The sequence below is a fragment of the Podarcis liolepis genome, assembly GCF_965112155.1.
Source record: "Podarcis liolepis genome assembly, chromosome: 2".
Taxonomy (NCBI): Eukaryota; Metazoa; Chordata; class Lepidosauria; order Squamata; family Lacertidae; genus Podarcis; species Podarcis liolepis.
In genome coordinates, this window is record NC_139555.1 from 60,340,616 (window position 1) to 60,368,311 (window position 27,696).

General features: G+C 43.1%; 2 protein-coding genes across 11 annotated transcripts in view; both read right to left on the reverse strand.

Moving 5' to 3' along the window:
• Window positions 1-27,696, reverse strand: part of KLHL3 (kelch like family member 3) — a 98,358-nt gene that overhangs the window by 33,637 nt on the left and 37,025 nt on the right. For 2 of the 10 annotated variants that reach the window (XM_083488108.1, XM_083488106.1), the window contains exons 2-4: window positions 13,493-13,549; window positions 11,734-11,947; window positions 453-566 (exon numbers count right to left, since the gene is read on the reverse strand). In XM_083488108.1, coding sequence (XP_083344234.1) covers window positions 453-566; window positions 11,734-11,947; window positions 13,493-13,549 — 385 coding nt within the window. Of the gene's footprint in view, window positions 1-452; window positions 567-1,268; window positions 1,351-2,551; window positions 2,664-2,801; window positions 2,825-10,360; window positions 10,382-11,557; window positions 11,625-11,733; window positions 12,172-13,492; window positions 13,550-16,937; window positions 17,011-19,514; window positions 19,555-27,696 lie in introns of those variants that run through there. The other 8 variants (XM_083488109.1, XM_083488110.1, XM_083488113.1 and 5 more) reach the window with 8 other exon arrangements.
• On the reverse strand, window positions 22,274-24,616 carry HNRNPA0 (heterogeneous nuclear ribonucleoprotein A0; the record flags this gene model as incomplete). The annotated part of the gene is made up of 1 exon (XM_083488246.1): window positions 22,274-24,616. One exon carries the CDS (start codon window positions 24,614-24,616, stop codon window positions 23,699-23,701), a length of 918 nt encoding a protein of 305 aa, XP_083344372.1. The 3' UTR covers window positions 22,274-23,698.

Below are 27,696 nucleotides of genomic sequence, written 5' to 3' on the forward strand. Positions count from 1 at the left end.
ACCAGTAACACTGGGGGCAGCAATGCTTCTGAATACCAGTTGCTAGAAACCACAGGAGAGGAGAATGTTCTTGTGTCCAAATCTTGCTTGATGGTTTCCCCCACAGGGATCTGGTTGGCCACTGCGAGAACAGGATGCTGAACTATAGATAGGCCACTGGCCTGATCCAGCAGGCTCTTCATGTTCTTATTAAGTTTTGCATCAAGCGACTGATCTGAATAACGTAAGAACTTCCCACACTAGCATAAAAGCACCATCCTTGTGTGAGAACTACCTGTGTGATCTGGGAGACCGACATAACACAGAACTTCATATTTTGAGACACAAACCTGCTTCAAAGCAATGCTTGAACTGAACCTCTTTTTTACAAAGTAAATATGTAGCTTAGACGCCTCCTGTTCACACAAACAAGCAGCAAGTGCATGACAATGCAAATTGAGCACAAGCAGTACCTCCTTAGTTCATTCATGACTTTGAATGCCTTTCCCATGTGACAAGGATTGATGGTCACTGTTCGCTGGTCCTTATCTTCATCTTCCTCAAGTGGTTGGGGGGATCTCTTGATGCTAAAGACAAGGGGGGAAAGGAAGTTGAATTTTTTTTAATTCTCAAGAAATAAGGGGAAATATGACCCAATAACAATTCATGCAAAACTACTGGCATGCTCACTGACTGTGGTATCACAGTTTCATGGTTTTATCTGGCATTGGCAGCTGTCTCCACTATGTTCTGAAGTGTAACTAGAGCACCCTTTTAAGATCTCAGCTATGCTGTACATACCTTCTACACAACTATGTGAAATATGTGCTAGAGAGGCATGCACAAATTTTTTTTTCTGAACTGATACAAATATTTGTGGATCCTAGACATGGGCATTTCACATTTCAAGTAAGACATATGCGTATCTACCCACTTCTGAAAAAATTAAGAAAGGCAAATGGAAATTGATCATTTGGGTTTCAAACTACAACAGTCAGATTACAGTGGTTTTATCATTGATCTCTTATCTACTGAACACACACCCCAAAAAAACATCAGCCCAATACTTTTTATTAAACCTAGAATAGGCAAGTGTATAAACTATTCTGCCCATTACCAAGACGTAGGAATAGTGTGAGTCACACATCCTTTTTCCATGCATCCAAGCACTGTGCAAAGGAGAACTTGCACATTTTCTCTGCAGGAGTCACGTATACATCCTCTATAGTTAACATGCAAAACAACCCAATTAATCCTTCTGCCCAAGACTGAAGGTCAGTTCATGTTACCTTAAAAGGAATGAATGTGGGTGTACAGAATGAGTTTTTTTTCACTACATGTCCAGTTCCTAATGTTTCAATAGATGTACATCTATTATGTGGGCACAAACAACTGTCAATGCGCAATGGAAATCAGGACTTAGTTAAGCAGTAAAACAAAATGCACAGCCACCTCACTATATGCCATAAAAATTAGTCCATGTGTCCTTTCTGTGTAATTTCATGGTCTTACGAACGGGACCTTACATAAAAGACCCAAAACCCTTGTTTAATTTAAAATGCATAAAGTTACTCAGAGTTAATGTATTTCCTTAATGTAAAAAAGGCAGGTTATAGATCTAGAGGCAATGGAAATAAACAAAATAATCTTGCCAAACCAGTTTCCCCTCTAAACAAAAAGACAAAACAAAACACATTCCCTAACAGCACTGCCAATACAGCTGTATGCAAATACTTCCGCAAAGGGCCTGAACCATTTCCTAAAGAGAGAGGCCCAATTTAAACATAACGCTGGGTAAGACAGAATTCAGCCATGGAGTGTTCCATACACCGGCTTCACATTTAAACTAGGCCATCAGCCCCTGCACATGCAAGCCACAGACCTCTGGTGTGGTAGCAGTGTATGCACAAGGAAAGGCAACACAGTTCACAAAAAGTGCTGGTGAACAGAATGCTGCAGTAAAGTTTGCCTTACACACCCAACATACAGGTTAAATCGAGCTCGAGATTCCTTTCATAACATTTTGTAGAATCCTTCTTGCTGTTCCAGATATATTTCTGCAAACCTTACTGTAGCTCTGTTTTTATCACCACCAGTATATATTGTTAGCAAAAAAAAAAAAAAAGGCCCATGAAATACCAGGAAGGAGGCTGAGGTGAAAGTATCTTGCCTCATCCCTTTATAGTACACTTTATCCCTTTCAGCCACCTCTTCATTCTCTCTCTCACACACACACACACCATATTTTTCCATGTATAAGACTAGTTTCTACCAAAAAATTATGCTTAAAATTGGGGCTCGTCTTATACACAGGTAGTGCTGAGGGGTGTTTTCTTAATTTGGAGTCCCCAAAAATAGGGGGCGTCATATACATGAGGGCGTCTTATACACAGAAAAATATGGGGTGTGTGTGTATACACACACACACAGAGAGAGAGAGAGAGAGAGAGAGAGAGAGAGAGAAATATTCCTGTGGCACTCTCCTCCATCCACCCATCCAAACAAGCCTCTGGTTCTTTCCCACAATACAGTACTTTAGTCTTCTGTATAGGAATGAATGACAGTTACCTACTTATGTAGGGAGGAAAGTAGATGTATTGCTGGGCCAGTTATTATAGCAGAGGCTAAACCCTTTCTTAAGTCCCTCATGTTCTGAGGCATTAAGAATCCATATTGCTCCTAACTGCACACCTGTCTTCCTCAGTAATTCTAAAGGAGGCCTGAGGCCTGTGTCCTTACTTGGGATCTCCAGTATAGCCCATGACAGTTAACAGACTTCACACCATCAGGGCTTCTCCTTAGCTGGAGAAAGAGAGCTTTACCTTCCAGTGACTGCTACCACACACCTCAACACCAGTTTCTTCCCCACTTCCATTTAAATTAGCTGCACAGCGGTCAATGAATATGGTACTTGGAATATGCCAGGATAGCATAGGCTACCAAGGCAAAATTGATGTGAATTGCAGAGGCAGCAATTCCCTTTGCTCCTGGGAAAACAAACATGGGTGATGGGAATGTTCAGGATGTTGGATTGAAGTGGTTGTTGTAGGAAGCAGTGCTGTGCAATAAATTGCTGTATCGTTGAATACCGGTATTGAAATAACATCGTGATAAGTGATAAGGCAATATAGTGGTGAACAAAAGGTGAAGACTTACAGTAATAGCTGTGCTCTCTCCCTCCTAACCAATAAGAAATGATGACAAGTGATATGAAATGGTGATAAACCCTCACACCTCTACATCAAAGCAATTAGGTTACTTGAGGAGGGGAAGTAGCAAGGTCAATGGGGGGGTGGCACAGAGAGAGATCACGGCCTAGAAAGTACCCCAAAGTAAAGACAATAAAGACAACACTCAGAGGGCTACATTCAGTTCTAGGCCTGAGGGGTCATATCAAAAAATGTTGTCCTGTGAGCAAAAGGACTTCCACCAGCAAAACAGGATCTCCACTCCTACACCAGAGGGTTGGGCAAACCCTTGGAACAGATTGGGGGGTGCTGGGGTGGGGGAGGTCCTTGTGCTAATTGGACAACTTTGCTAGACTCAAGTCATGGAACTCCACTCATATTCTACAGAAAGAAAAGCTTTCCACCCTGGTTTATATGGTGGGAACAAAGACTGCCCAGGTGCTTGGAGAAATGAGAGGTAACTGGAAGACAAGGAGCTAAGTGGCACAAATGTTGGGGTAGCACACTGGAGATGAATGGCCAGTCGAAACCAGGGTGGTCCTGGCAACAATATTATTGGGGTGGACCCAATGCACCTGCTCAGAGAAGCGTTGGACCCCCTGAACCCGTTTGAGTTTGACATACCTAGAGTAGAGCAGGATAGGAGGTTGAAAGATTGTTGGCAACTGGCTAGCAACTGCTTCTTCACCCTGCTCTCTCTTTCCACAGTCACAATGTTTTAAAAACTTCAGAACTTACGTTCAGTTTCCTGCTTCACATTGCAGCCTCCACCACCAACCTGATTATTCCACAGCACTTTCATGGATGCAAGTATGTCCACTTTCAAATCACATTTGGAATTCTATTAAAACCAACAAACAAAATGTTTCCCCATGACCCAAGCTCCGTAGCAGCACTGCTGGCATATTTAAAATCAGCAATTTGGATATTAACATTCTGTGCTCTGTTTATATGCCTCTGATGTATAATAGGCCTGCTTGTTTTAAAGCCCTGCCACTTCACAAACAGCAAACCCTTCAGCTTTCATCCTTGGATCATACAGAGATACAACAGAATTAAACCTGATAAGAGTAACTGGGAAGTAGGAAAATCAAAGAAAGACACAAGCAGAGGTGGAATGGGCTGCCTCCTTTATAAGCTGGCGCTTTCTGTTCACAGAAACATTTAACTAATTAATTTCTCCTGGCATACTAGCAGTTCTTCCACAATATACTACTTTTGCACTCTAGCATACTACCTTACTTTCAGCACAAGGCTCTTCCTCCCCCGCTGCCTACCCAAGAGGAAACATGTATACTCACCAAACAGACCCCATGTTCTCTAGTCTTTTTGCCTCCAATCCCTACAAAGCCCACAGATACGTGCAGCTCTTCCTGCTTAATTTACATGCCAGCCAGCACATTGTGAAAGCTCAGTTCTACTGTTTGCCTGACAATTCACCCTTTCACGCCAGTGTTTGAGGACAGTGATGTAAAAGCCTTTTAAGACAGAGCAACACTCACTTTGGTGTTAGCAACTTTTTTTCTGCAGGGTTCCCCACCACACATGCAACCTATATGTGCATAGAAAAGTGCAGACATTGAGTGTACATAGGGCTACGGAACAGGTCTTGCCACTGCATTGCCACTCCCACCCGCACCTTACCTTCATGCACGTGCAGGCATATGAACAGTATTGTTGATTATGCTATTATAAATAGCAATGAATATGGTGTTTGTCAGGCTGATCACTTGATATTGATGGTACTGCTAATATAAATGTGGAGGGGCAAAGGGGGTGTTGAGGCACATAATGAGTCATTAGAAAGTTGAACTGCTTTTACCCACTGAACAGAAACCCTGAAGATGATCTAGTAACCTGTGAATTGACACAGAAAGTATTGGGTGGTGCATTTACTTCTAGTTCTGCAGACAATAAAAAGCACCCAGGGACCTTGCCCCATTGGAGCACCTGCTGGTAAATGCACCAAAGTCTCTCCAGGGACTTATTTCTAAAGTTTACAAAATCAGATGTAACTATAATGTCCCTAGAAGAGCTGAGTACAGTGGTACCTCCGTTTGCAGACGGGATCCGTTCCAGAGGTCCGGCCGGATCCTGAGGTTTTTGCAACCGGAAAGACCATTTCTGCGCATGCAGGCGCGGCAAAAACCTGGATATACTTCTGGTTTTGCCGCTTACATATCCTGAAGTTTATGTAACCAGAGAGATACATAAGCAGAGGTACAACTGTATTATTTGGGAATATGACACAATGAATTTTGGCTGCATAACCTTTATTAGATGGTTACGAGGATTCAAATAACAATTTGCAATAAATATAAAGGTATCCTGGTGGCAGTGAGATGCTGGATATTTCTGGAAGGATTGTCATTAGAAACCTAGTATGAATTGGTTTGGACACTTGCTTTTGCTGAAAAGCCGATGTGTCAACTGAAAGCAGCCAAAAGACTAATGGACTGGGACTCATTCTGTGGTACACAGCACAGCTTTATTAAGCATCCTTCAGACGCAAAAAAGGCATTGGACTTGCTTGAATGATCAAGAAAACATACCACCGTCACTGCCTAACCTTATTACCCAGTCACACGCAGCTGATTTTTGTGGTGCAGTTTTGTTAAACATACAAGATACTCATTTTTAAACCTTTTTCTTACAAGGTTTTAAATAAAAATTACAACCACCAAACAACTGCTATTGCTGAAATATTTCAGTCATTGATCACATTAGTTTTTCTTGCTCCTATACCCAGACTATCACATATAGTAAGTGATTCAACAATCATATGAATTTATGCTCATTTGTCACACACCTGGCAGCACACATGGAGAGCAAGTCCTTTCCTACACATTTTAACATGAGTAGCATTGCTCCATGCACTATGAAGAATTGGTTTTGAACAACATTCCAGAAAGGAGATCACTGCTGCTGCTGACAGCTCAACAATTTTCATCAGGACTGTCAAGTTAATACTATGGTCCTCAACATTTAATTCTTTCTGCATACTCCCACTGAAGAACTGCAAGTGGACTGTGCTACTGGGAAGACCATTGGGATTTGTCTTTGATCACTAGAATAGGGTTGAAACAGAAATATGATCACTGAAACAACAGAGAAGGCGGCACTGGGGGAAGAATACTTGCAAATAGCTATGAATATAGGGTATGGGGGGGTAGAGAGAAAGAATCACTTCTTTTCAAGCAAAAATTAAATCTAAACAGCTTTTTGTTTAGCACTATTTAGATGCAATACTGCCATAAGATTTGATAAGACCAAGGCAACACTTTTATGCATTTTATGCAGCACTTTTTATGCATTCACTAGTTCTGACTGCATATTGGCCAGAAAGGGAATCTCATTGCTTGGGGTACGTGATCAGCTTTCCAAAATTTCAAAGACACTTTCAGCATCGAAAAGCAGAAACAGCTTGAGCAGCTTTTTGGCAAAGTCAACTGGTACTTTGCACCAATGCACAATCATAACAGTGAATGCATGTCAGTGAGAAGGGAAAGACATGTAGAGGAACCCAACACTTTCCATGGATAACAGATGCCTTGAGACAGCACAAATAGCACACATGCCATCTACCAGGCTATCCCCGTAGGGAGGCAGTCACTAGTGAAGGTACTCCCATCTGTCAGCATGGGCCTGGAGTCAAGAGCAACATGGAGTTGTAGAAACCACATGGGATTAGTCTTCCACAGTCTCGGAATTGCTTCCATGAATGCATTAACTATGGATGCAAGACAGACTGTTCTGGTAACTGCTCCCATCAAAAATATGAACTGCAATGCACATCTACGTGCTCAGAAGTAAATCGTTACATGGCCCAAGTACTGTAAATAGTTCCTTGCAGGGCGTCTATCATTAGTGGTGGTGTTCAGCAAGCAATATGAGAGTCCCCACAGCAGCATTTCTGCAGCCTGATGCTATTAAGTTGTTGTGGATGACAACCCCTGCTGTCAGAGATGATGGAAGTTGTAGTCCAAAACATCTGGAGAAGGCTTCCCAATAGGGTTTCAGACTGATCTATAGATAGAAGTTAAAAGTGATTAGGGAGGTTCATCCCTGCTATCCTCACTCCTCCTTCCTCTAATTATTCCACTGTCAAAATTCAGTTTGCAACTTTCTTAGGGCTTGAAATCCTCACCTTGAGCTCACCAGGTGACCTAAAGGAAGACCCTCTCTCTCTCTCTCTTTCTTTCTTTCTTTCTCTCTCTCTCTCCCACAACCAGCAATTTGGGGATAATACTACTTTCCTACCTTACAGGGGAATTTAAAGTTTACAAGACAGTGGGTGTGCAACACTCTGATTACTCAAGAGGGATTCGATGTTTTAGCAGTATTACACACATTGGTTATAATTAGCATTTCTAGTATCAACAGTCATCGTCACCACCACTGTCATTCCTACATCCAGGCAACTGAACTCAGCTCCAACAATTTCAGCAAAGTAGCAATGCTTGGAGCTCTGGGATTTCCAATACTTTTTTGCATGCCGGTTACTACAAGAAAGGAAATGAATGCATCCCTTCCAGTCACCCCACTCCCTTTCCTGCCTCTAATGCCATTCATTTCTCACAAGTTGAAGCCAGAAAGAAAGTCTGACATGCAGTCCACCCCCCATACCCTGATGTATATTTTTCTTCAAGTCAGTGCCCCTAAGTTAAGTGGAACTTCATCCCCAATAACTGTTTGTTCAAATGTTTGTTCTCTATGTTCGAAGAACAGGCTGGGGGTTTTGTTAGTGCTGCCCAACCATCACCTGAGCTGTCCAAGGTTGCACAGAACTTAATGCTCAGGATCATATTTTTATATGCATAGCTGTATTCTATTATAACTTCTTATGCGAACCAAGCGGATACATATTTCTATGAAGCCTGCTGAACAACTACCTTTAATAATATATCCACAGCTACCCCAGCTATGGCCCCATGAAACAGCTCCTGGTTCTACTGTGACAGCTGCCTGCAACTTAAGTCTATTAAATGTGGTCGTCTCTCATTCTGAAACCCCATATACAGTTTACAACAAAGCTGCTTCCTTCGCACAAATTTATTTCACCACGAACAAATGGGCAAAGTCCTCAGATTCCAAACTCATAGCAATTCCGGTGGGAGGTCAAAGCTCTCAAAGAATCTAGGAGCAAGTGTGTACATCAAGATAACCCAGTGCACAGGGAATGAGGCTAAGCTACTGATAGTGTACACTAAGTCCACAGTCAAAAGCCCCCATCTCTCCCTCTCTCTGCAATTATTGGAGAGATGTACAGATATACCATAAATGTGTGTTGACACCAAGGATTAGAGACCAGTAGACTGTGGGTAGAATAAAACGTTTTGCCGATACGGTTTTGCAGTAGGCACTGGATGGATCTCACCACAATCTTTAGCACAATCTTTAGCACATGCCAGGAAAATGAGTTCTGAAGGAAAGAGAGAGAGACCATCTTGCAAGCCTGACAATGTTCACTTACAGTGGTGCCCCGCAAGACGAATGCCTCGCAAGACGAAAAACTCGCTAGACGAAAGGGTTTTGCGGTTTTTGAGCTGCTTCGCAAGACGAATTTCCCTATGGGGTTGCTTCGCAAGACGAAAACGTCTTGCGTTTTTGCAAGTTTGTTTCCTTTTTCTTAACACCCTTAATACAGTTGCGACTTGACTTCGAGGAGCAACTCATAGAACGCAGTGTGGTAGCCTTTTTTGAATTTTTTGGCGATTTTGGAAGCTTTTCCAAAACTTTTCTGACACCGTGCTTCGCAAGATGAAAAATTCGCTAGACGAAAAAACTCGCGGAACGAATTAATTTCGTCTTGCGAGGCACCACTGTATTCCTCTCCAAACACTGGGTATCAAACAGAGCAAAGTGCTTCCTCGTGATACATTCCCACACTGACATGGGATTTATTTAGAATATTTAGATACCACTCAGTAACAAAACGTTATACTTGTGGGTTTTTTTGGGGGGGAGGGCAGGTTACAGTAAAGAAATATAGGTGAATACAGTCGTACCTCGTATCCCGAACGCCTTGGTACTCGGACGTTTTGGCTCCCGAACGCCACAAACCCAGAAGTGACTTTTCTGGTTTGCAAACATTCTTTGGAACCCGAACGTCCGACAGGGCTTCTGATTGGCTGCAGGAGCTTCCTGCAGCCAATCAGAAGCTGTGCTTGGGTTTCCCAACGTTTTGGAAGTCAAACAAGCTTCCGGAAAAGATTCCGTTTGACTTCCAAGCTATGACTGTACTGAAACCACATGACTGAGCTTATTCACACAGGTCTTCCAAATAACGCACACAGACACTCCATGAGGCCGAAGGACAACAATTAATGGAAAATGTCTACATGACCATAGTAACACATGTGGGTGCAGTTATTTGGACATATAGTGCAGCTCAGTGAAAATACACCATAAGGAACAAGCTCTGACACAGCTCTGGGCATATGAAAGTGGGATGTTCCACTGATTTCAATGAGTCATTGGATCTCAAAATTTAGAAAAGTATCTGAAGCAGCATTCCATCACAAACTGAAAGCAGCAAAAAGTTAAATCATACTATACTATGGGAAGGAACTGCATCTCATGTTTCTACTGCTTCCATACGCAGCAGAGCCTCAACTTTTTTCCCTTTTCTGAAGGCATCCAGTTCACAATGTGCAGAGGAAGTGCTCTGCACATCCTGTTTTTCCAAGAAAGCAAAACTAAGTATTCTTTCCATAATTGTTTCACGCAGTTCAAATCCCGTCACAATGCATGAAAAACACATTTCTGTTTTGTAAAGTGGAAAACCCTGCTACACCCTCTCACCGTGTTCCAAGTATTATGTTTTATAATCTTAGTTAAGCATCACGGATATTGTAAATGAACAATACAAGACAAGGCCCTTCTATTATGTGTACTGTACCTATTATTGTTTGCCTTTTCGTGTGCTATGTTACAGGTCACTGGTGGTACTGGTTTTGTCTCTGATTTAGAAGGAGACATAGGCATTATCTCCACAATGGATCTGTAAATGTTCTACACTCATGTTGGTTTAAGTGTCTAAAATACTGCCAGACTGGTTAAGATTTAAAAGATCTGAAATAAGCAACCAAAAGCGAGGAAAGCGTGCTCAGTATCGTTTTGGCAGTTACTACCAAACTGTAATCGCTGGCTCACTTTGCATGTCTTTCCTTATATAATTAACTGTGATTTACATTTCTTTATGGAGAGGAAGTCTATCATGTGACCAGAATCACATCACAAGATCAATCATTGTGTTGATCAACCACAGTGATGATCCAATCACATGACGTCCTCCATATCAGGGAGCCACAGGTGGATCACACAAAGCCATTACCTGTCTGCACATGCCAAAAGCCCCCCCCCCAACCTCATACCCCAAAATAAGTCAAATCAGCAACTGTGACAAAAAAAAACCCTGCAGCAAGCAATAGTTACTAACATGCCACAACAGACCAGATTGTGTGAATCAACCCTGTGTTACTTTACTAAAAATTCTAATGTTTCCATAGCAACTGTTTGGGCTCCCACAAGCACACTTCCTGTACTTTTTTTTTTTTTTTTAGTTTTATTAAATCCAAACAAGTTAGCCTTTCACCTATGTAATTGCTGTGCCAAGGAACGAAGCGGGCATGTATTTGCGGATTAGAAAGTGAATTCCAGAACAGCTGAAAAGGGGGGAGGGGGATAAATTAAAAGGGAAAGTGGAGTTCAAGCTGGAGCCAGCAGACCTGAATTTAATCACTGCTCCTGCATTCTTAATGTGTGGCCGGGCTACTGCCTGCTGTTCACAAGTCAGACTTCTCACTTAATCACATAGTTGTATTCTGTTGTGCAAACGAAGCAGATATAGAATTCTATCAAGCAGATATGAGGATCACCACCTTTTTTATGTGGTTATTAAACTCAAAACAATTAAGTTAAAAGCCTGGCTCGATCGAGGAGGAATGGTTGCTCTCAAAACGACGATTGCCTCCTTCAAGTAGCAAAGACTCTTAAAACTGCACAACCACAGGGCGCCCCAGGTCAGCCGCTTGCAAAGCGATTTTCAAGTCTGAAAAACACGCCGAAAAGAAGCGGAAGGAGGGAGGCAGGGACGGAGAGAGGAAGAGAGAGAGAGAATTTCAAACCAGGGCCAGCGGAGGCAGGAAGTAGGGAAGGGAGAGAGAATCTGGAAAAGTGATGAAGGATTCCGCGATGAATGAGTCCGAGGTGGGGAGGGGAGGGGAGGGGAGGGAGAGAGCTCGCACTGTGCAAACATCACACATCTCCAAAATACAAATAACAAGACAGCCTGCCAGCGAGCAGGAGGACTGACGATCCTTTGGGCCACGACAAACAAACGCACGCAAATGAACCGCGCCACGCGGAAGGTTATTGCAGCAGCTAACTTTGGGAGTGATGCTAAATGGATCCGGCAGGGCTGTCCTCCCATGGGGATCGATCGGCCCACCGGAAAGCTCGGCATAACCTGCCACCCCTTCCCTACGCAAACACAAAGGCGCCTGCACTCTTCCAGTCGCGGACAAACACACACTTAATTCCCTCCCCTCCGACCCGCACAAACCTCTCGTCGTCCATTGTGCGCAGCCGGAGTGGAGCTTGAACTCTGCATGCACCCTCGTCTTCTGGCCTCAGGCAACGCCGCCGCCGCCGCGTCTCCCACCGTTGTCCTCCTTGATCGGGGCGCAGCGAGCCGGCCGAATCAGTCAGCGCCTGTGATTCAGCATGGCTGCAGTCGGCTCCCCTCCTTCCCTCCGCGGAGCTGCTTCCTCTCGCTCCTAAAGCAACAGCAGCAGAGCTTAGCGTTGCAGCAGCAAACAGAACACTCCCTACCCAGAGCTCCCCGCTGCTGCTGCTGCTGCTGCTGCTGCTCTTGCTTCAGCCTCGGCAGCCCACTCCCTTCTGCCTCGCCTCCTCCCGCTCCAAGCTTGCTACTCTACTAGTCTCCTGGCAACAGCAGCTGTGGGCATAGGTGCATTTGCACCGCCCCAGATGCTGCATTTGCACAGTGCATCCTCGGGGCCTTTTTTATTTTAAACATACACACACTTGGCAAATGCAAGAGAAATCACGTGCTCTTCTCCTGATCTGGTAATTCACCCTGCTCCCAGAACTGACGCTTTTTTTTGGTTCCCTTCTCTCTCTTTTTTTCTACAGGATGCATTTGCATTGCATCACTTACCTATTTGGATTTTGATCCCGTCCTGTTCTAAAGTCCCCCAGCAAAGGGAGCCACCTACTTAACACATAGGTAAAAGGCCGGCGAAAAGAGTAAATATTAACATCCAATGACACCAACCCTAGAATTAAAAAGTATTTCAGAGTAGGCGAGGGCAAACTGATGCAAGTATTAGAATGCAAAGCTACTGCCCACCCTTTCCTCATCTGAACCACTGGCTAGGCTCTCCTCTTGCAGCCACAGAAAAACATCCTGGGAAATCTAGGCTGTATTCCTAAACTAAAAAGCATTCCCCACTGAACTTGGAGCATGCAGGTGACCAAGTTCCCAGGGGGATTTGACTCACCCTTAAATGCCATACAAAGCTCAAACACACTTGCTGAGTTACAACTTTTCTTGTAATCACTGCAGCAGGGATCAAGCCTGCAGATTCCCCTTGCAAATATGTTCTTACCTTCACTAGTTTGCCTGTTTTCTATCTTATTGAATAGTTCTGTTTCTGTTTATTTGTTTATAAATCTAATAATCCTCATTATTGAATTTGTATACTGCCCTTCATCTGAAGATCACAGGGTGGTTCAAAACATAAAAATACAACATGAGAACACAAAATACGCAATCAAACAAAAGCAATAGCCACCACACCGCCTGGTTGAAGAGGAACATTTTCACCTGGTGCCTGAAGTATGTAATGAAGGAGCCAGGCAAGACTCCCCGGGGGGGGGAGCATTCCACAAATGGGGAGCCACCACAGAAAAGGCCTGCTCTTGTTTTGCCCCCCTCCAGACCTCTCGTGGAGGAGGCACACAAAGAAGGTCCGCACATGATTATCACAGCGTCTGGATTGATTTATGTGGAGTGAGGAGGTTCTTGAAGTATTGCGGTCCTAAGCCGTTTGAGGCTTTATAGGTCAAAAACATCACTTTGAATTGGACCCAGAAACTAATTGGCAGCCAGGGCAGTCCAGCCAGGATTAGTGTAATATTCTCCCATGATTTCAAAAAGAACTATTCAATCAAAATCAAAAATTTCATAACCCATTATATATTAACCAAACAACTACACAGCTCTGTCTTTGCAGTAGATTTTATATATTGTCACACAAACACGCAAATGTAAGCAGTTTTCTGAAATATTTGAATACCTGTCTGCTGAAGGACCAAACAGCCTGTTCTTTCATCTGTCCTATACATTTCCACTCCTACAAAGAGAAAATGGAACATGTCAGAGGAACACTGTTGGTTTGCCAAGACTAACATAGAGTAGTAGTGGGTAAGAGTGAGCTTCTGAATCCTTGGTTATAACTAAGTGATCTTAGCCAGGTTGCAGTTTCTCAGCCTGTTTACCATATGAAAAATGGTTAATTTCCATTAGCGGTCAAGGTACATCTTTTGTCAACAGAATACAAATGTATTGCTTCCCTGAAAACTTACATATAACATGAGTCCCTTCTCTTGCCTACAACAGGCTTTTTTTCCTAGGTGTGCTTTTCCTGCAGTTTGTCCACTTTATTGCTGTCCGCCTGAAACCATTCAGCAATTTAATTTTTGTCCATATTGCATTCCAGCTATAATGTGCTACAGTGTGCAGAAATAATGTTTATTTAAGCATTTATTATTGATACTACATGCTGCTTGTATCTTGGTCTCTCCACCACACCTGTTAGAAACCAAGGGCAAGCGGACTACAATCTTAGCATGCATTTAAAGAACTTGCACATGACAAAACAGGTCATGCCCAAATACGTATTGGACAAAGCATTTCAGCAAGGTATTAAAAGTATCCTTTGTCTACTTCCAAACTCCCTTCAAAGCTGAACCAGTGGAAGTTGTTTTTGCTAGAATTCCCATGCACTGCCCTTCCCAATTAGCGCTGCTATAATTCTAAATGTACTTATTTTGATGCTCCCATTGAAATTTCTAGTTAATATTTTTAGAGTCAACGTTTTAAGCTAGCAAGTAATTTGGAAAGCTGTTTGAGAGGACGAGTGGAACTTCCTTATCATCTCCCATGTTTAATTTAAAAAAACTCCTAAGGATAACTTTCTTTCCAATGGGTTTTCCCCCCGTTTTGGACAAGAATTCAACAAGCAAAACATTTTGTTAAACAGAAATAGTGATAGCACACAATTAAATACACGAGTTATCCAAGGTGGGGAGAAGGGCAGCAGGGAGACATTGACTGTACAGTGGTACCTCGGGTTACAAACACCTTGGGTTACAGACTCCACTAACCCAGAAGTAGTACCTCGGGTTAAGAATTTTACCTCAGGATGAGAACAGAAATCGTGCGGTGGCGGCGCAGCGGGAGGCCCCATTAGCTAAAGTGGTACCTCAGGTTAAGAATGGTTTCAGGTTAAGAATGGACCTCCCGAACAAATTAAGTTTGTAACCAGCGGTGTTGTTGTTTAGTCATTTAGTCGTTTCCGACTCTTCGTGACCCCATGAACCAGAGCATGCCAGGCAGTCCTGTCTTCCACTGCCTCCCGCAGTTTGGTCAAACTCATGTTAGTAGCTTCGAGAACACTGTCCAACAATGTCATCCTCTGTCGTCCCCTTCTCCTTGTGCCCTCCATCTTTCCCAACATCAGGGTCTTTTCCAGGGAGTCTTCTCTTCTCATGAAGTGGCCAAAGTACTGCCTTGTCATGGCGAAGGGGCTTGTATAATTCAGAGAAGCTATGAGCTATGCTGTGCAGGGCCACCAAAGACGGACAGGTCATAGTGGAGAGTTTTGACTAAACGTGATCCACCTGGAGCAGGAACAGGCAAGCCACTCCAGTATCCCTGCCAAGAAAACTCCATGGACAAAAACAACCAGAGGTACCACTGTACGATTAAGCAGGGTAGAAAAGAAACCACATTTTGAAAACTATTAAACTCCTCAAAATATGAGGTGTGGATGATGGCTGTTGAGCAAGGACTCTAGGCTCTTATTAATTCCTCCTTGTCCTATGAGACATAAGAGCGCCCCATAAATTTTCTACGTTCAAATTAATCACAGCCACATAAATGTGTTACTGTACTGAGGTTGGTTTCAGCATGGATAAAATGACCCTTTCAGCGCATACCAGATGGAACATAAAGTACAGTGGCATCCACCACTCACATTTGAAACTTTGGAATAATGTTTTCCCATAAAACTCTGTGAGACATGGGTAGGTAGAGGAAACTCTATGAAAAACTAACAAAAACATTTTAAAATAAACATGGATAGTATGCTTAATGCCTTGGAGAACTTACAAGGAGAGGCAGACCTAAATGTTAACTGAAAGCTTCCATAGTATAAGGGTGTGAGAGATTATTTATGAGTCCTACATACATAACTGCAATATTGCCAACTGCAGCTCTGTGCCTTAAAAGCTGCAAGTACCTCTTCTCACATAACTGTAGTCCTAGATAGATGGAAAAACACTCTGCCATACATCTATTTCCACATGTTGAACCCAGTGTGCTCCTGTTTTGGATTCTAGCCAACCATGTCCTCATTTGAAAGAGTCCATAATAGTTCCCATCCCAACTTTTTCAATTTCCCTCCAACAGTTGGCAAGCTCAGGGCTTGGAAGGTTGTTTTGAGGGGATTTCACCATTTTAAGGAATTTTACCCTTAACAATTATTCACACTTCTGCAAACCTTAGGCTTCTTGTAGCCTGTTGATACCTCCTTCTTGTGCATGGCTGGTGTAGTTTTGGACACACAAGAGTCACTGTTAAGTTTCCACAAGGCCTTGCAACAAAATGTTGCACAATATCCCTGGAGTTTGCTACCTGTAGCTGAAGGGCTTGAAAAATAGAAGCCGCATCTAAGACTGGGTAACTGATCTGGCCCGGGCTTTTCACCATGTGCAGAAACTGTTTTTGAACATTTAAAAGGGAAACCATTCTGCACCAAAATCAATGGAGCATGAGGGTTTTAAATGCAATTCAGTGCTTGACTTGGCCTGGGAGAAAGTCTGACCTTGACTGCAACTCAAGCATGGAGGGTTTTTGTGTGGGAATCCAAACCCACTTCACAACTACCGTGGTCTGCAACATTAACAGTGGACTGCAGTGCCAGGGACACTGTAAACTACTCTCAGGAATGAGGCACAGCAGCAAACTACACTGCAGTTTTATATTGCCCTTAGCTCAACCTGCACTTTGGAGATAAAATCAATGAGTGCTGCATTTGCTTTGGAATCTCTCTCTCTCTCTCTCTCTCTCTCTCTGTGTGTGTGTGTGTGTGTGTATTTTCACACTAATTAAGAACTAAGTTCAAGATACTTTGGGGTAGGTTTTTTCGGAGGGAGGCAAGGTTGGATAGACATGCTGGTGCCCTATCCCAGCTAAATTGAAATCCTATGTATCTCTACAGTACTGACTTTTCTGGCCAGCCCTGGAGCATTTTAAAACAGGTAACCTGATTTGCAGCAGAAAGCAGTGTGTCTCCTCCAACCGCTCCATTCCATTTCCCCCACCGTCTGGTTTTCCAGGTGCTCCCCCATCAGTATTCCATACCCACTGAGAACATGCTCAGTTTCATGGGGCTATTGAGGGGTGGGGGTGGGCAAGGGTGTTATAAAGAAGTTTTGTACTTAAGAACTCAGTATTACACTCAGCCTGCAGCTACCTCCTTTTGGTTTGTGGGCTCTACCGTTTTCGCCACATAAGCGCAGGCACTCTCCCCTAAAGATCAAGAGAGAGAAAGAAAGATTGTTTTAAAATGAAGGGCAGCATCATCAAAAGTATAGGACTCTCTCAAAAATCTTACCCTAGCAACCCTAATCAAGACAGTAGAAAGGACCTCTTAGCTTTCATAAATTAATTCACATGGAGACTGATCTTTTTCTGGAACCTCTGTAATCCTAGCTCTGACACTGTGTGTTAGAATCACTAGCAATCCAAATCTTCAGATTTGCTGTGCCAGCAAATGAATGCTTAGTATTATCACACTAGCGCCAAGGATTGAGATTTAGGCAGGGTAAGCTTGAAGTAGAAAGAAAATTGGCATTTATTGCTTACATTATTCAGCCACTTGATTTCTCTCTTGAAATCATTCACACAAACCTAGCATTATGAGGACTAATCCTAAAGCTGCGGGCACGCTAATCCACTTGAAGCGCAAAAATATAGTTTCTCTCAACCTGTAATTGTTCATGTTTGTCCTCACATGCTGCATTGATTCTAGATCCTGCTGACCACAAGGATGGGTGTGTTTATTTGATACACATTTGAAAACCTTCCCCTTGGTAAGGTTATGGGTGGTTGTGGTGACATGTCTTCAACGTATGTATTATTTTTTCCCTTGGCCTTATTTATGTGGGGCTTTGTTTTTCTTTGTAAGTCCCATTAGGTTGCTTTGGGCAAGATAAATCAACTAACGGATTTAACAAGTAAATAAGTAAGTAGGTTATCCACACCTTTTCCTCCTTGCACACTCCCTTAGTAATGGAGGAGGAAGTGGTGATTGTGGTCTTGGTATACACCCATCTGTGTCATTGGGCAGTAGTGGATACACCCCCATTGTCAGGACTGCCTACATGTGGTTTCAAAGCGATATCGAATAGGATCAGTCCACAATGACTTTTTAGTTGAAAAATGAAACAATTGTCTCAAGAAGTGCTTCTTAGAGGCAAAAAAAATATGCATCAGATCTAGATTATGTGTGGACTATTTTACAACTATTGTTTCTGCTGATTCTAGAATAAAATAGCCCTAGGCTACAAAAGTACACACATTTTGGACTGCACTGAACAAACACTTATTTCTGAGTAAAGACACGCGATTGTAAACCTGGCTATTTTAAAAAGAGATACTGTTTGAAAAAGAATTTACAACATGGAATAGATAACCCTCTGGGTCCCTTCCAACTCTACAATTCTATAGGTTTTAATTCATTCATGCACTCTCCAAGTTGGTCAATATAGACTTCGTGTTTTTCTACACATCCTTTTTTCAGACATTATAAAATTGTCATTCTTCTGAAGCAGCAGCAGCAGTTGGTCATAGGCAGCTAGAGGCTGCTTTGGATCAGAATTTGACTTCACAGGTATCTATTTATATGACTGAAGTCTATGGGTCAACATTTCTTTGTGACATATTTGTATTTTGAAAATCAATCACTACATCCTAGTGCAGCAAATATTCACTCTACGTAACAGCCATTTAGGAGCTGAACAAAATATAAACAGATCTATAAACTCTTGCATGTTGTAATCCATTGACCTATTTTTTATGTGCAGCTGCTTTATGAATACTTTGTAAGTGTTGAAAGTCATAATTTTCCAGAATTCTTGCATAGCCCAAATTACAGAAGAGGTTAAAGATCAAATATTCTATAGGATTATTTGGACTGAGTAGCGCCAAGATCAGATCAGTTGTTCCCCTGGTTGCTCATTGGTTAATGATTGTTTTATGCTGCACAGCAGTGCAGGTAGAGTTGTGCTTTCACAGGTAATTTTTGGATAAGCTTATGCAAAGCTGACTTCCATTAGAGGTCTCTTGGTCCCATATGTTTGCTTCTTTTAAATGAACTCGGACTAGAACTCACCTTTCCCTGCAGATCTATGCCCTCAGAAATTATTAAAACTGATAGTAAACCAGATGCTTTTCCAGGCAGTTGAGGTACTTGTATGAATAAGCACCACACAACTGAGCAATTATAATTAATCCCAATTAATTCTTTAGCATTTTCAGCAGTTAGGAACAATGTTAAATTTGGTAAGATCTATGAGACAGAGCATTAAAAAGGTCAGTTAGTTGTAGAAACAGTCAATTCAAGTCCACCATTGCTGATGACCTTAAGTAACTTAGTATCTCTCAGCTTAATCTCTGATATTTGATCTCATGGCTCCTTCACCAATGAAAATCCCTATGTAATGAACATACATGTGCAAATCACCATCAAGTTTAGGATAAAAAAAACCTCAGTTAGTTATTTATATCAAACACTGAGAACAAGCTTAGTTATTAAGCATTCCTCTCATTTGCTTTTATAAGCACACACTACATGTGAACACCATCTTAAATTGTTGTTAATGTTACAGTATATATAAAATGTGAATACTCAGAAGAGGCACTGTTAACCATATGTGATAAATAGTTCAATCTCATAGCTCATTTAGATGTTGTATAAATTATTTCTAATACACCTGCTTACTAAAATTTCAATTTCTGAACTAAAACCATACCTTTCCTTCAGGGTAGCATGACAAGATGTATGGGATTACAGCATCTTGCATGAAATGTGTCACAATCTGCATTGTTGACCGAGAGCTTTTCAGCATATCTATCCCAAGAAAGCTGGGGGGAGGGTTCAAGGTCCCTCTTCCATTCATGTAAACATGTAAGAGACAAAATTGAGACTCCAGGGCTAGATCTAATCCAAAGAAAACACAGAGGATCTATGGAGAAACAGTCTGCCAACATATGAAGCAGCCAGAGCGGCGAAGACAAGACAATGCACAAAGACCACCAAATATCAAAAGTTTAAATGTTGTAGAAACTAAATTGTAGAATTTAAGCGCACAAGTTGTTTCAAGCCAACATATTCACATCAAACTTAATTTTGCCTGTGTTCATTTCCTTTCATATACAGCTGATATATGAAGGGAGAGAGAAAGCAGGCATCTCTAGACACAATGATGATTCTAATTGACCAGATAGTAGGCAGTGAATTATGAGGCTAAAAATAAAAGCACAGGGTTGAAGTTTATTTCCACTTCACCAAGTTAATCACTCATTAGAGCGACTGTTCAAACTCATGAGCAACTAAGCCTCCAGCCCTCATTTCAGCAAACCCCCCACTCTTATCTTTAAATGTGACCCCCCCACTCTTATCTTTAAATGTGACATCTCAGTGAACATTAAAACAAGCAGGTTTCCAATGTTGTGATCCCACATATAAAACACAGGTTAAGGTAAACTACTACCATTATTAATCCTGTCAGGAACCATACCAGAATATTGGGTCTCCAATACTGTACTCTTATGTAGGTATCAGTTACTGCAAAGGGGGTGGGATCAGAGTACCATAGTTGCTTCTTTCATCCAATGTATTCACCGTATCTGGCACGTGTATAATTAGAACAAACCACTATAGAATTTAGACAGCAGTTAGAAATTGCCCAAGATTGTTAACATACAGCATTTGATTTTAATTAGACCTAGACCTACATTACATGTATTGGAGCTTGGCACACAGCTTCTGTTCTTAAACTCTGCCAAGAAAACTTTTGGGAAACTCAGATGAACGGGGGGCGGGGGGGCGGTGTGAGATGACACAAGATACACTGGTCTTAACGGTACAGTACTGAATTGCAAAGTATTAGATCATTTGTACATTTCTCCATATACAGGAATGCTTTAGTTTCAGGTCTCAGAAGTGCTGGTAGTCAACCTATTGAAATTGAAACTGGCCTCTTTTTTTGCATCAGGCACTTTCAGCCTTCAACTTTTACTGTTTACAACATATGGCACACTCTCTTACAGCAGATCACTTGAAAGTATTCAATGGCAGCTAAATAAAACTTTATGGGCAGCATACACCCATTTTTATAACTGTTAACAGTGGTATACCACCAGCATTTTCCTTTTAGGAGGAATATACATAATCATGCTGCAGCTTATAAACAATAAACCTTTAGTGCTGAAGACTAGACTACCAAAGTATTACACAAAGCAGCATGAAGGGACTAGCACCATATATAGTCACTACCAGAGATGTTACCATCACTAGTTTGGTATTCACTCCTGTTAAGAGTCTGATCACAATATTCCCGATTATCAGATACTGTATTATTGCATCAGGTACAGTTTTAATTCCTCTAGACATGCATACTCGAGCATTACTACCCAACTACTGAAAATATGGCTGGCAAAGGGAATCCAAAATGCCACCCCACTACATGTTGTGTTTGTAAAAGGCATTCCCAGTTCCTCATTGGATTGTTCTCACCTTTCATTCTTGGCATCTTCAGCATTTTCCTAATATTAAGTCCATAACTTACTAAGTTTTGGATGCCAACTTTTCTTTTAAGCCTTTAAAAAGCAGAGATCAGACCACCACAATTACAGACAGAAGCTATACAAAAAAGCCGTTCTAGGCATTTTGTCAGAACACTCAGAGGTCAGCCCTATCTGCATGACCTTTCTTATCTTCCTTGTAAGGAAGAACAAAACATTGAGAATACCTAATATTTTAAAAAGTGGAGCCCATTTTTCCGAGACAGCATAACTGTTTCTAACTGCCTTTCAGAGGACTGAGTTTTGGGGTTTTTTATATTAAATAAAAGAAAAACACACTGCTGTGAAAGACCTGCATACAGAACATGTAGTAATTGATAAAAAATATTATTCTGCTATAGGTGCAGAACGTGGGTATTATGCATTCTTAGTGTTTTGTGAAGGAAAAGCATTAACATGCTATAAAAAAATGTTTAAGAATTGATGTATCACTGCTTTTTAAGTTGGTAACTTAACACATGGTAACTGACCAGCAATTGACCTGTGTGCTTTTATGCATCTAAACCAAGAGTTAAGCAAGTCAAGCCAGTTTATTGTTGTACACTCACTTGATGTAACTGTTTGTACTTCTAGAGCAAACTACATCAACTAATGAAACATGTTCTTTCAGGTGTCTTCAACTGAATAAGTAGCCATGAACTTTCTCCAAGGCAATAACCAATGCAAAACTACTTCAACCACTATAAAAACCTAGTAGAAATTACTAACTCAACCTTGCAGTAAATCTTTAATAAAAGCCTGACTGAAAGCTTTTTTGACCAAATACCATCTAGCTTGTTTCAGGAGCTAAGTCCTATGTAAAAGTTTGAGCCAGCAGTTCAAAAGCAAAGTAGTTTAGAGGAGGCCATAAGACTTTGGTTGAAGTCTGAATATTTTTAAAACAGGAACATTTTAGCCATTTCATACATACTCACTGAAGCATGTGAAGAATTCAATTCTTTATTTGCAATAATCCATAACTAGTCTATATTTCTATTGAGGAAGGCAGTTTCTCTCTAGAACATTGCTAATAGAACAACAAACTTCAATTCTACTGTGTGAAAGGGCTACAAATACATCAAGCAGACTACAGAGATTTTGATTTACAACTGGCACCTAGGTTACTGGCTCATTTATCAATCACCTAGCACAAAATTTGAAGACTGGGCAATTTAATTATTTAATCAAAAAATTTACTTATGGGTATGTCAGATGTATTTCTTTTCAGCCAATGTCCAGGATTTTTGTTGGCATGCAGATTTGACCTTTGCAATTTAAAGGACTAAGTGTCTATAGATTTGAGAGCAGTTTTGGTCTATTGTAGTAAAGCTTATAGCAATGGTCAACTATTCTGCCAGCAGGTGGTGCTCTACAAGATTCTTGGCTCCTTTAAATAAGAACAAGACAGAATTCAGTTGAAATGACTTCACTATGCAAACAAAGTACTTTTAACAGAAGAGAAAGCATCCTCCCCTATAATGGGTCGTTTACAGGCAAGCCAATAAATAACACAATGTGAAACTGAGCAATCTGAAAATTTGAACACTTATATGAAAAAGCACATGCTCTAAATGTGTCAGAACGACATATGTTGATGGAGAACAAGCTGTACAAAAAACAGACTAACTGTGTCAGCAAGGCAACTGCCCAATTACAAAACAGTGGATGTACAATAAAGTATTTTAACTGACTACATCCACCCGTGGGCATTTCAAAAATTGGTGCATATCTCTTAAGTATTAAATCCAATCTAGTGGGGCAGCAAAAAAGTTGAGACCTTTACTAGAAACACATGTAGAAATCTGAGCAGAAATAACTTGTTCGACTAAAAAAGCCTTTGCTTGAACTGTATGGAATGAACCCTAGGAAAAAAGACATGTAAAGGTCAATGAACACAATGATTTATTTAAAAAATAAAAATGTAAAAACCATTTCTTTCCCCCCTCCCCCTTTACAGCCACGGGAGCAGAGCAGATTTTGTAGAAAAAAATGTGTAGGTATCCAAGTCCTTACAAAGTTAATTCCCCTCTCCCGCCCAACCCCAAATAAACCAAAATTAAAACGGTATCTTATTCCTAGTATAAAAACGACCAATGTCCAAGCAATAAAAAAATAGAGTCCATCAATGACTAACACAAAATCGTTGTGTGTGAGGCCCAGTCCATCTTCGGAAAGAAGTGAAACAGGCAGCAGAGCGACTCCAACAAGAATAATTCGAGAGCAGCTCCGCATCACGGAAGCCTTTTCGTACGGAGGTGCCCCCTTAGGGCGAAGAGTAGGGGAACTATTAAGAACCTGGCCCGGTACAACAGAGGGCATACTCCATGCAGACAAAACCGACACCCCCAGAACAGTAATGGGCATTTCCCGCTTAGAAGGAGCCGCCGTAACCTCCCCCGCCATAACCGCCTCTGTATGGTCCACTGTTACTGCGGGGGCCCCAGCCGCCGCCCCCTCCGCCCCCCGCGCCGCCGCTCTTCATGGGGCCGTAGGAAGACTGGTGCTGGCTGTAGCTGCCGAAGCCGCCGTACCCGTTGCCGTAATCGCCGCCGCCGGCTCCTCCACCGTATGAGCCGCCTCCGTAGGATCCGTAGCCCCCGCCGCCGCCTCCTCCGCCGTAGCCACCATAACTGTTATAGCCGCCGCCGCCTCCTTTGGAGAGCCCGTTGTGGTCCCGGTTGCCTCCGCCTCCCCTTCCTCGCCCCCTTCCGCCCCAGCTCGACCTGGAGGAGCCCCCGCCGCCTCCGCCCTGGATGTCTTCCTTAGGCACGGCCTTCTTGACCTCCACGCGGTGGCCCTGGATGGGGTGGAACTTGACCACAGCGGCCTTGTCGGCGGCGTCGTGGTTCTGGAAGTAGACGAAGCCGAAGCCGCGCTTCTTGCCGCTCTGCTTGTTGGAGATGATCTCGGCTTTCTCCACGGGGCCGAACTGGCTGAAGTGCTCCACCAGGTCGTTCTCGCCCAGGTCCCCCTTGAGGCCTCCGACGAAGAGCTTCTTCACCTTCGCGTGCGCCCCCGGCCGGGCCGAGTCCTCGCGGGAGACGGCCCGCTTCAGCTCCACGGCGTTGCCGTCCACCGCGTGCGGAGAAGCTGCCATGGCGGCGTCGGCCTCCTCGACCGCCGAGTACGTGACGAAGCCGAAGCATCGGGAGCGCTTGGTCTGCGGGTTCAGCACCACCACGCAGTCAGTCAGGGTCCCGTAGGCCGCGAAGTGCTCCCGCAGCCCGGCCTCCGTCGTCTGCACGTTCAGCCCGCCAATGAACAGCTTACATAGCTGGGAGTTCTCCATGCCGGAGCCGCGGCCCGCCACACGCCGCCTCCTCCTCGCCGCTGCCGCCGGTAGGGGGCAGCTGCAGCCTACCAGTACACCGGCGGGTGCGCTACGAGGTCCGTTCGGAGGGCCACCCGAAGGCCTAGGCTTCCACCGGTAGAGAACGGGGAAAAAAGGGGGTGGGGAAAAGGAAAACGCACAAAATGGCGGCTTCCACTCCTCCTTAGGCGCGCTCGCAGCCGGCGACTGAGGCCCACACACAAAGGAAACGGCGGGTGGCCACGCCCACCTTGGAAGCGCGAGGCACGCCCCCACCCCTCCGTTTCCCCTTGTGCCAAATGAGGCAAAGAAGAACCGTCGCCGTCTTTTGCGTCACTTTGTTGAATGACAGCTCTGAGAGCCAATTGGGAGGGGTTCTTTGTTTTGGGGTTTTTTTGATTTTTTTTACAACAAGGTTTTCCAGGGGAAGGGGGAGCTTTTTAAAAGTAAGCTGCTGAAAAGGCCTGTGAGTGACGTCCCAAAGCACCTATCGCGTTCCGATCTTAAGACGGCCTCGTGCCGAAGGGGAAGCAGGGAAGAGAGAGAAGCCGCGCGGTGATACGGCGGCGTTCAAAGCCAACAGCCAATGGGCATTCCCGCTTGCTAGCGCGCGCTCTTTCCCTCTGGGGCCCCTGCCGGTTGGGGGCGGGTAGAGAGCGCAGAACTCGTTTGAAAAGCTGAGCGAGTGCAACCAACGACGCCTCGTTCTCGGCAGCATCGAAGAGGCGAGGTTATAACGGTGCCGTTGAAGCGAATGCATCGGGTACAGGTTTCCACGTGGAAATCTGTACACCATGTTCTTCGTTTCTGACGGCGCTTCTGCTAACTGTTGCCTTATGTGTACGCGTGTCCTCACACGTACACACACCGCGTGTGCGGTGCAAACAGGTTTTGGCTGAAGCTTAAGTTCATAAAGAAGAGCCTGCTAGGTCAGGCCCACCCGGTCCAGCAAACTGTTCTCAACAGTGGCTGAACCAGTTGCCCGTGGGAAACCTGCAGCAAGCAGGATTCGAGCACAAGAGCACTCGCCCCTCCTATTTCCAGCAACAAGCATTAGTGCCTCTCCTCATGGAGACAGCATAGGCACCGTAGCTAGTCACCATGGATAGCCTTCTAATCCCCCATTAAAGCCATTCAAGTTGATGGTCGGTCATCGCTGCCTCTAACCTCTCCCTAGGAAATAAGAGGAGGAAGGCTGCCTTTGTACTGGAGCGTCTTAATATACTGTAATGCCTAAAGTTAGATGTGTCCAATCTGCCAGATAACTGCAAAGTGCACAAACACAGCAGTAGGATTAAAACCTATGTGACTGCTCTGGGGATTTCAGAGCACTGAGGATGACAAAAAGCCTGCCTGGGTGTCAGTAAAATTTACATAAACCTAAAGCATCCCTTTACACTGTATTACACCTTGCTGTTTAAAAGGATCCTGGGATGGCATTGATTGATTGGTCGCTTACATCCTCCCAACCAATTCCATCCCTAGACTTTAGACTCTAGGGCTGAAAGGAAGCCAGAAGCAGTTTTATTTGGTTCCTGGCAGCTTAACTCCCAGTTACAGCTGTTGCAACAGCGAAGCTTGTGCAAAGCTATCTGCAGTCAGCATTCCATGGTAGCATGATGACAGTGTTCATTTGCAGCCTTCAGCTGTTTTGGGGTGGATCTGGAGTGTATTTTTAAAAATCTCCCCTCCCCCATGCCCTGGATTCCCCCACTCTACAGGAATGCAAGGAGAACCTGTCCTCATTTGGGTGCCCAGTGGATCACTAAACACATCCCACTGTATGAGAAGAGTAATGTTTCAGCTCTTTGTCCAAAATGATAAAAATAGCCCGTGACAATATAATGCTAATGATTGGACAATTTAGAATCATCAGCAAACTTTGCCATCTCACTGCTGCTCACTCTACCCCTAGATCGTTTATGAACAAGTTAAAAAGTACAGGTCTCAATACCGATCCCTGAGGGACTCCACTTTTTACTCTCCATTCAGAGAACTATCCATTTATTCCTATTCTTCTTGCATCCTAACTAATTCCTGATCCACAAGAGGACCACTCTTATTCTTTGACTGCTAAACTTACTTTAGGAGTCTTTGGTGAGTCTTCTACAGTTTGGCACACTTTATGGAAACACCACATCCTGTAAATGCACAAATATTTGAAAAACATTTTCATAAGTTTGTTATAAGAAAATGTTCAGAAGTATACATGGTACTTTGATGTTCATCTCTCACTGATTTACTGGTTAGCTATAGATCTCGTGAAAATATCTTCCTGACTGAGGTTTAGAGTTTGGAAGTTTGAACCATTGAATTATTTTGCCACCTGATTTTATACACACACACCCCTTTAATTGCTGGGGGTTTGGGGGTGGGGGAAAGAAACCTTTAAAAATAAATGTACGTAGGTTTGCAATTATCCCACCATCTTTTCTTTTTCTTCTTTTCTTTTTTAAAAAAGAGCCTGTCAGACATTTTAAAAAAGCATCACAAATACCATTTTGCAGCCACATGGTGGCAGAGCAGTATAAAATATCAGTATGATCAGTATGCATTCATGAAGATGGATCAAAGATGTAACCAGCTTTTAGTAGTACAGTAGAACTGGAACACTTGGTTTTTTTAATTCCCGCTTGTGCCGGGGGTATGTCAGAAAGAATTTCCAACAGTATTCTATGTCACACACATAAATGATTGCAACACAGCTCTGCATCACAACTGGAATCCACCATACAATCTGGTACTATATTCCCAGCAATACCAGTGTGTTTGCACAGTCTCCAATGAGGCATTTGTGTGACAGTATTTCTCAACAGAAATGGATAAACTGCATGGGTAAGTCGCTTGGAGACTATAGGTGACTATTGCTGAATTACAACTTATTACCAAACTGAAAACTATGGAGAGGCCTGGTCTGAATAGAGATATTGGACTCTTGTCTCATTACACATGCTAAAGCTATTTTTGGTCATCTGCATACTATCCCTTGCTTTTTCCTGTAGGACTAATTGCAGTCGTTAACAGTCGTCAACAGGTTTACCATACCCATTGAGCCAATC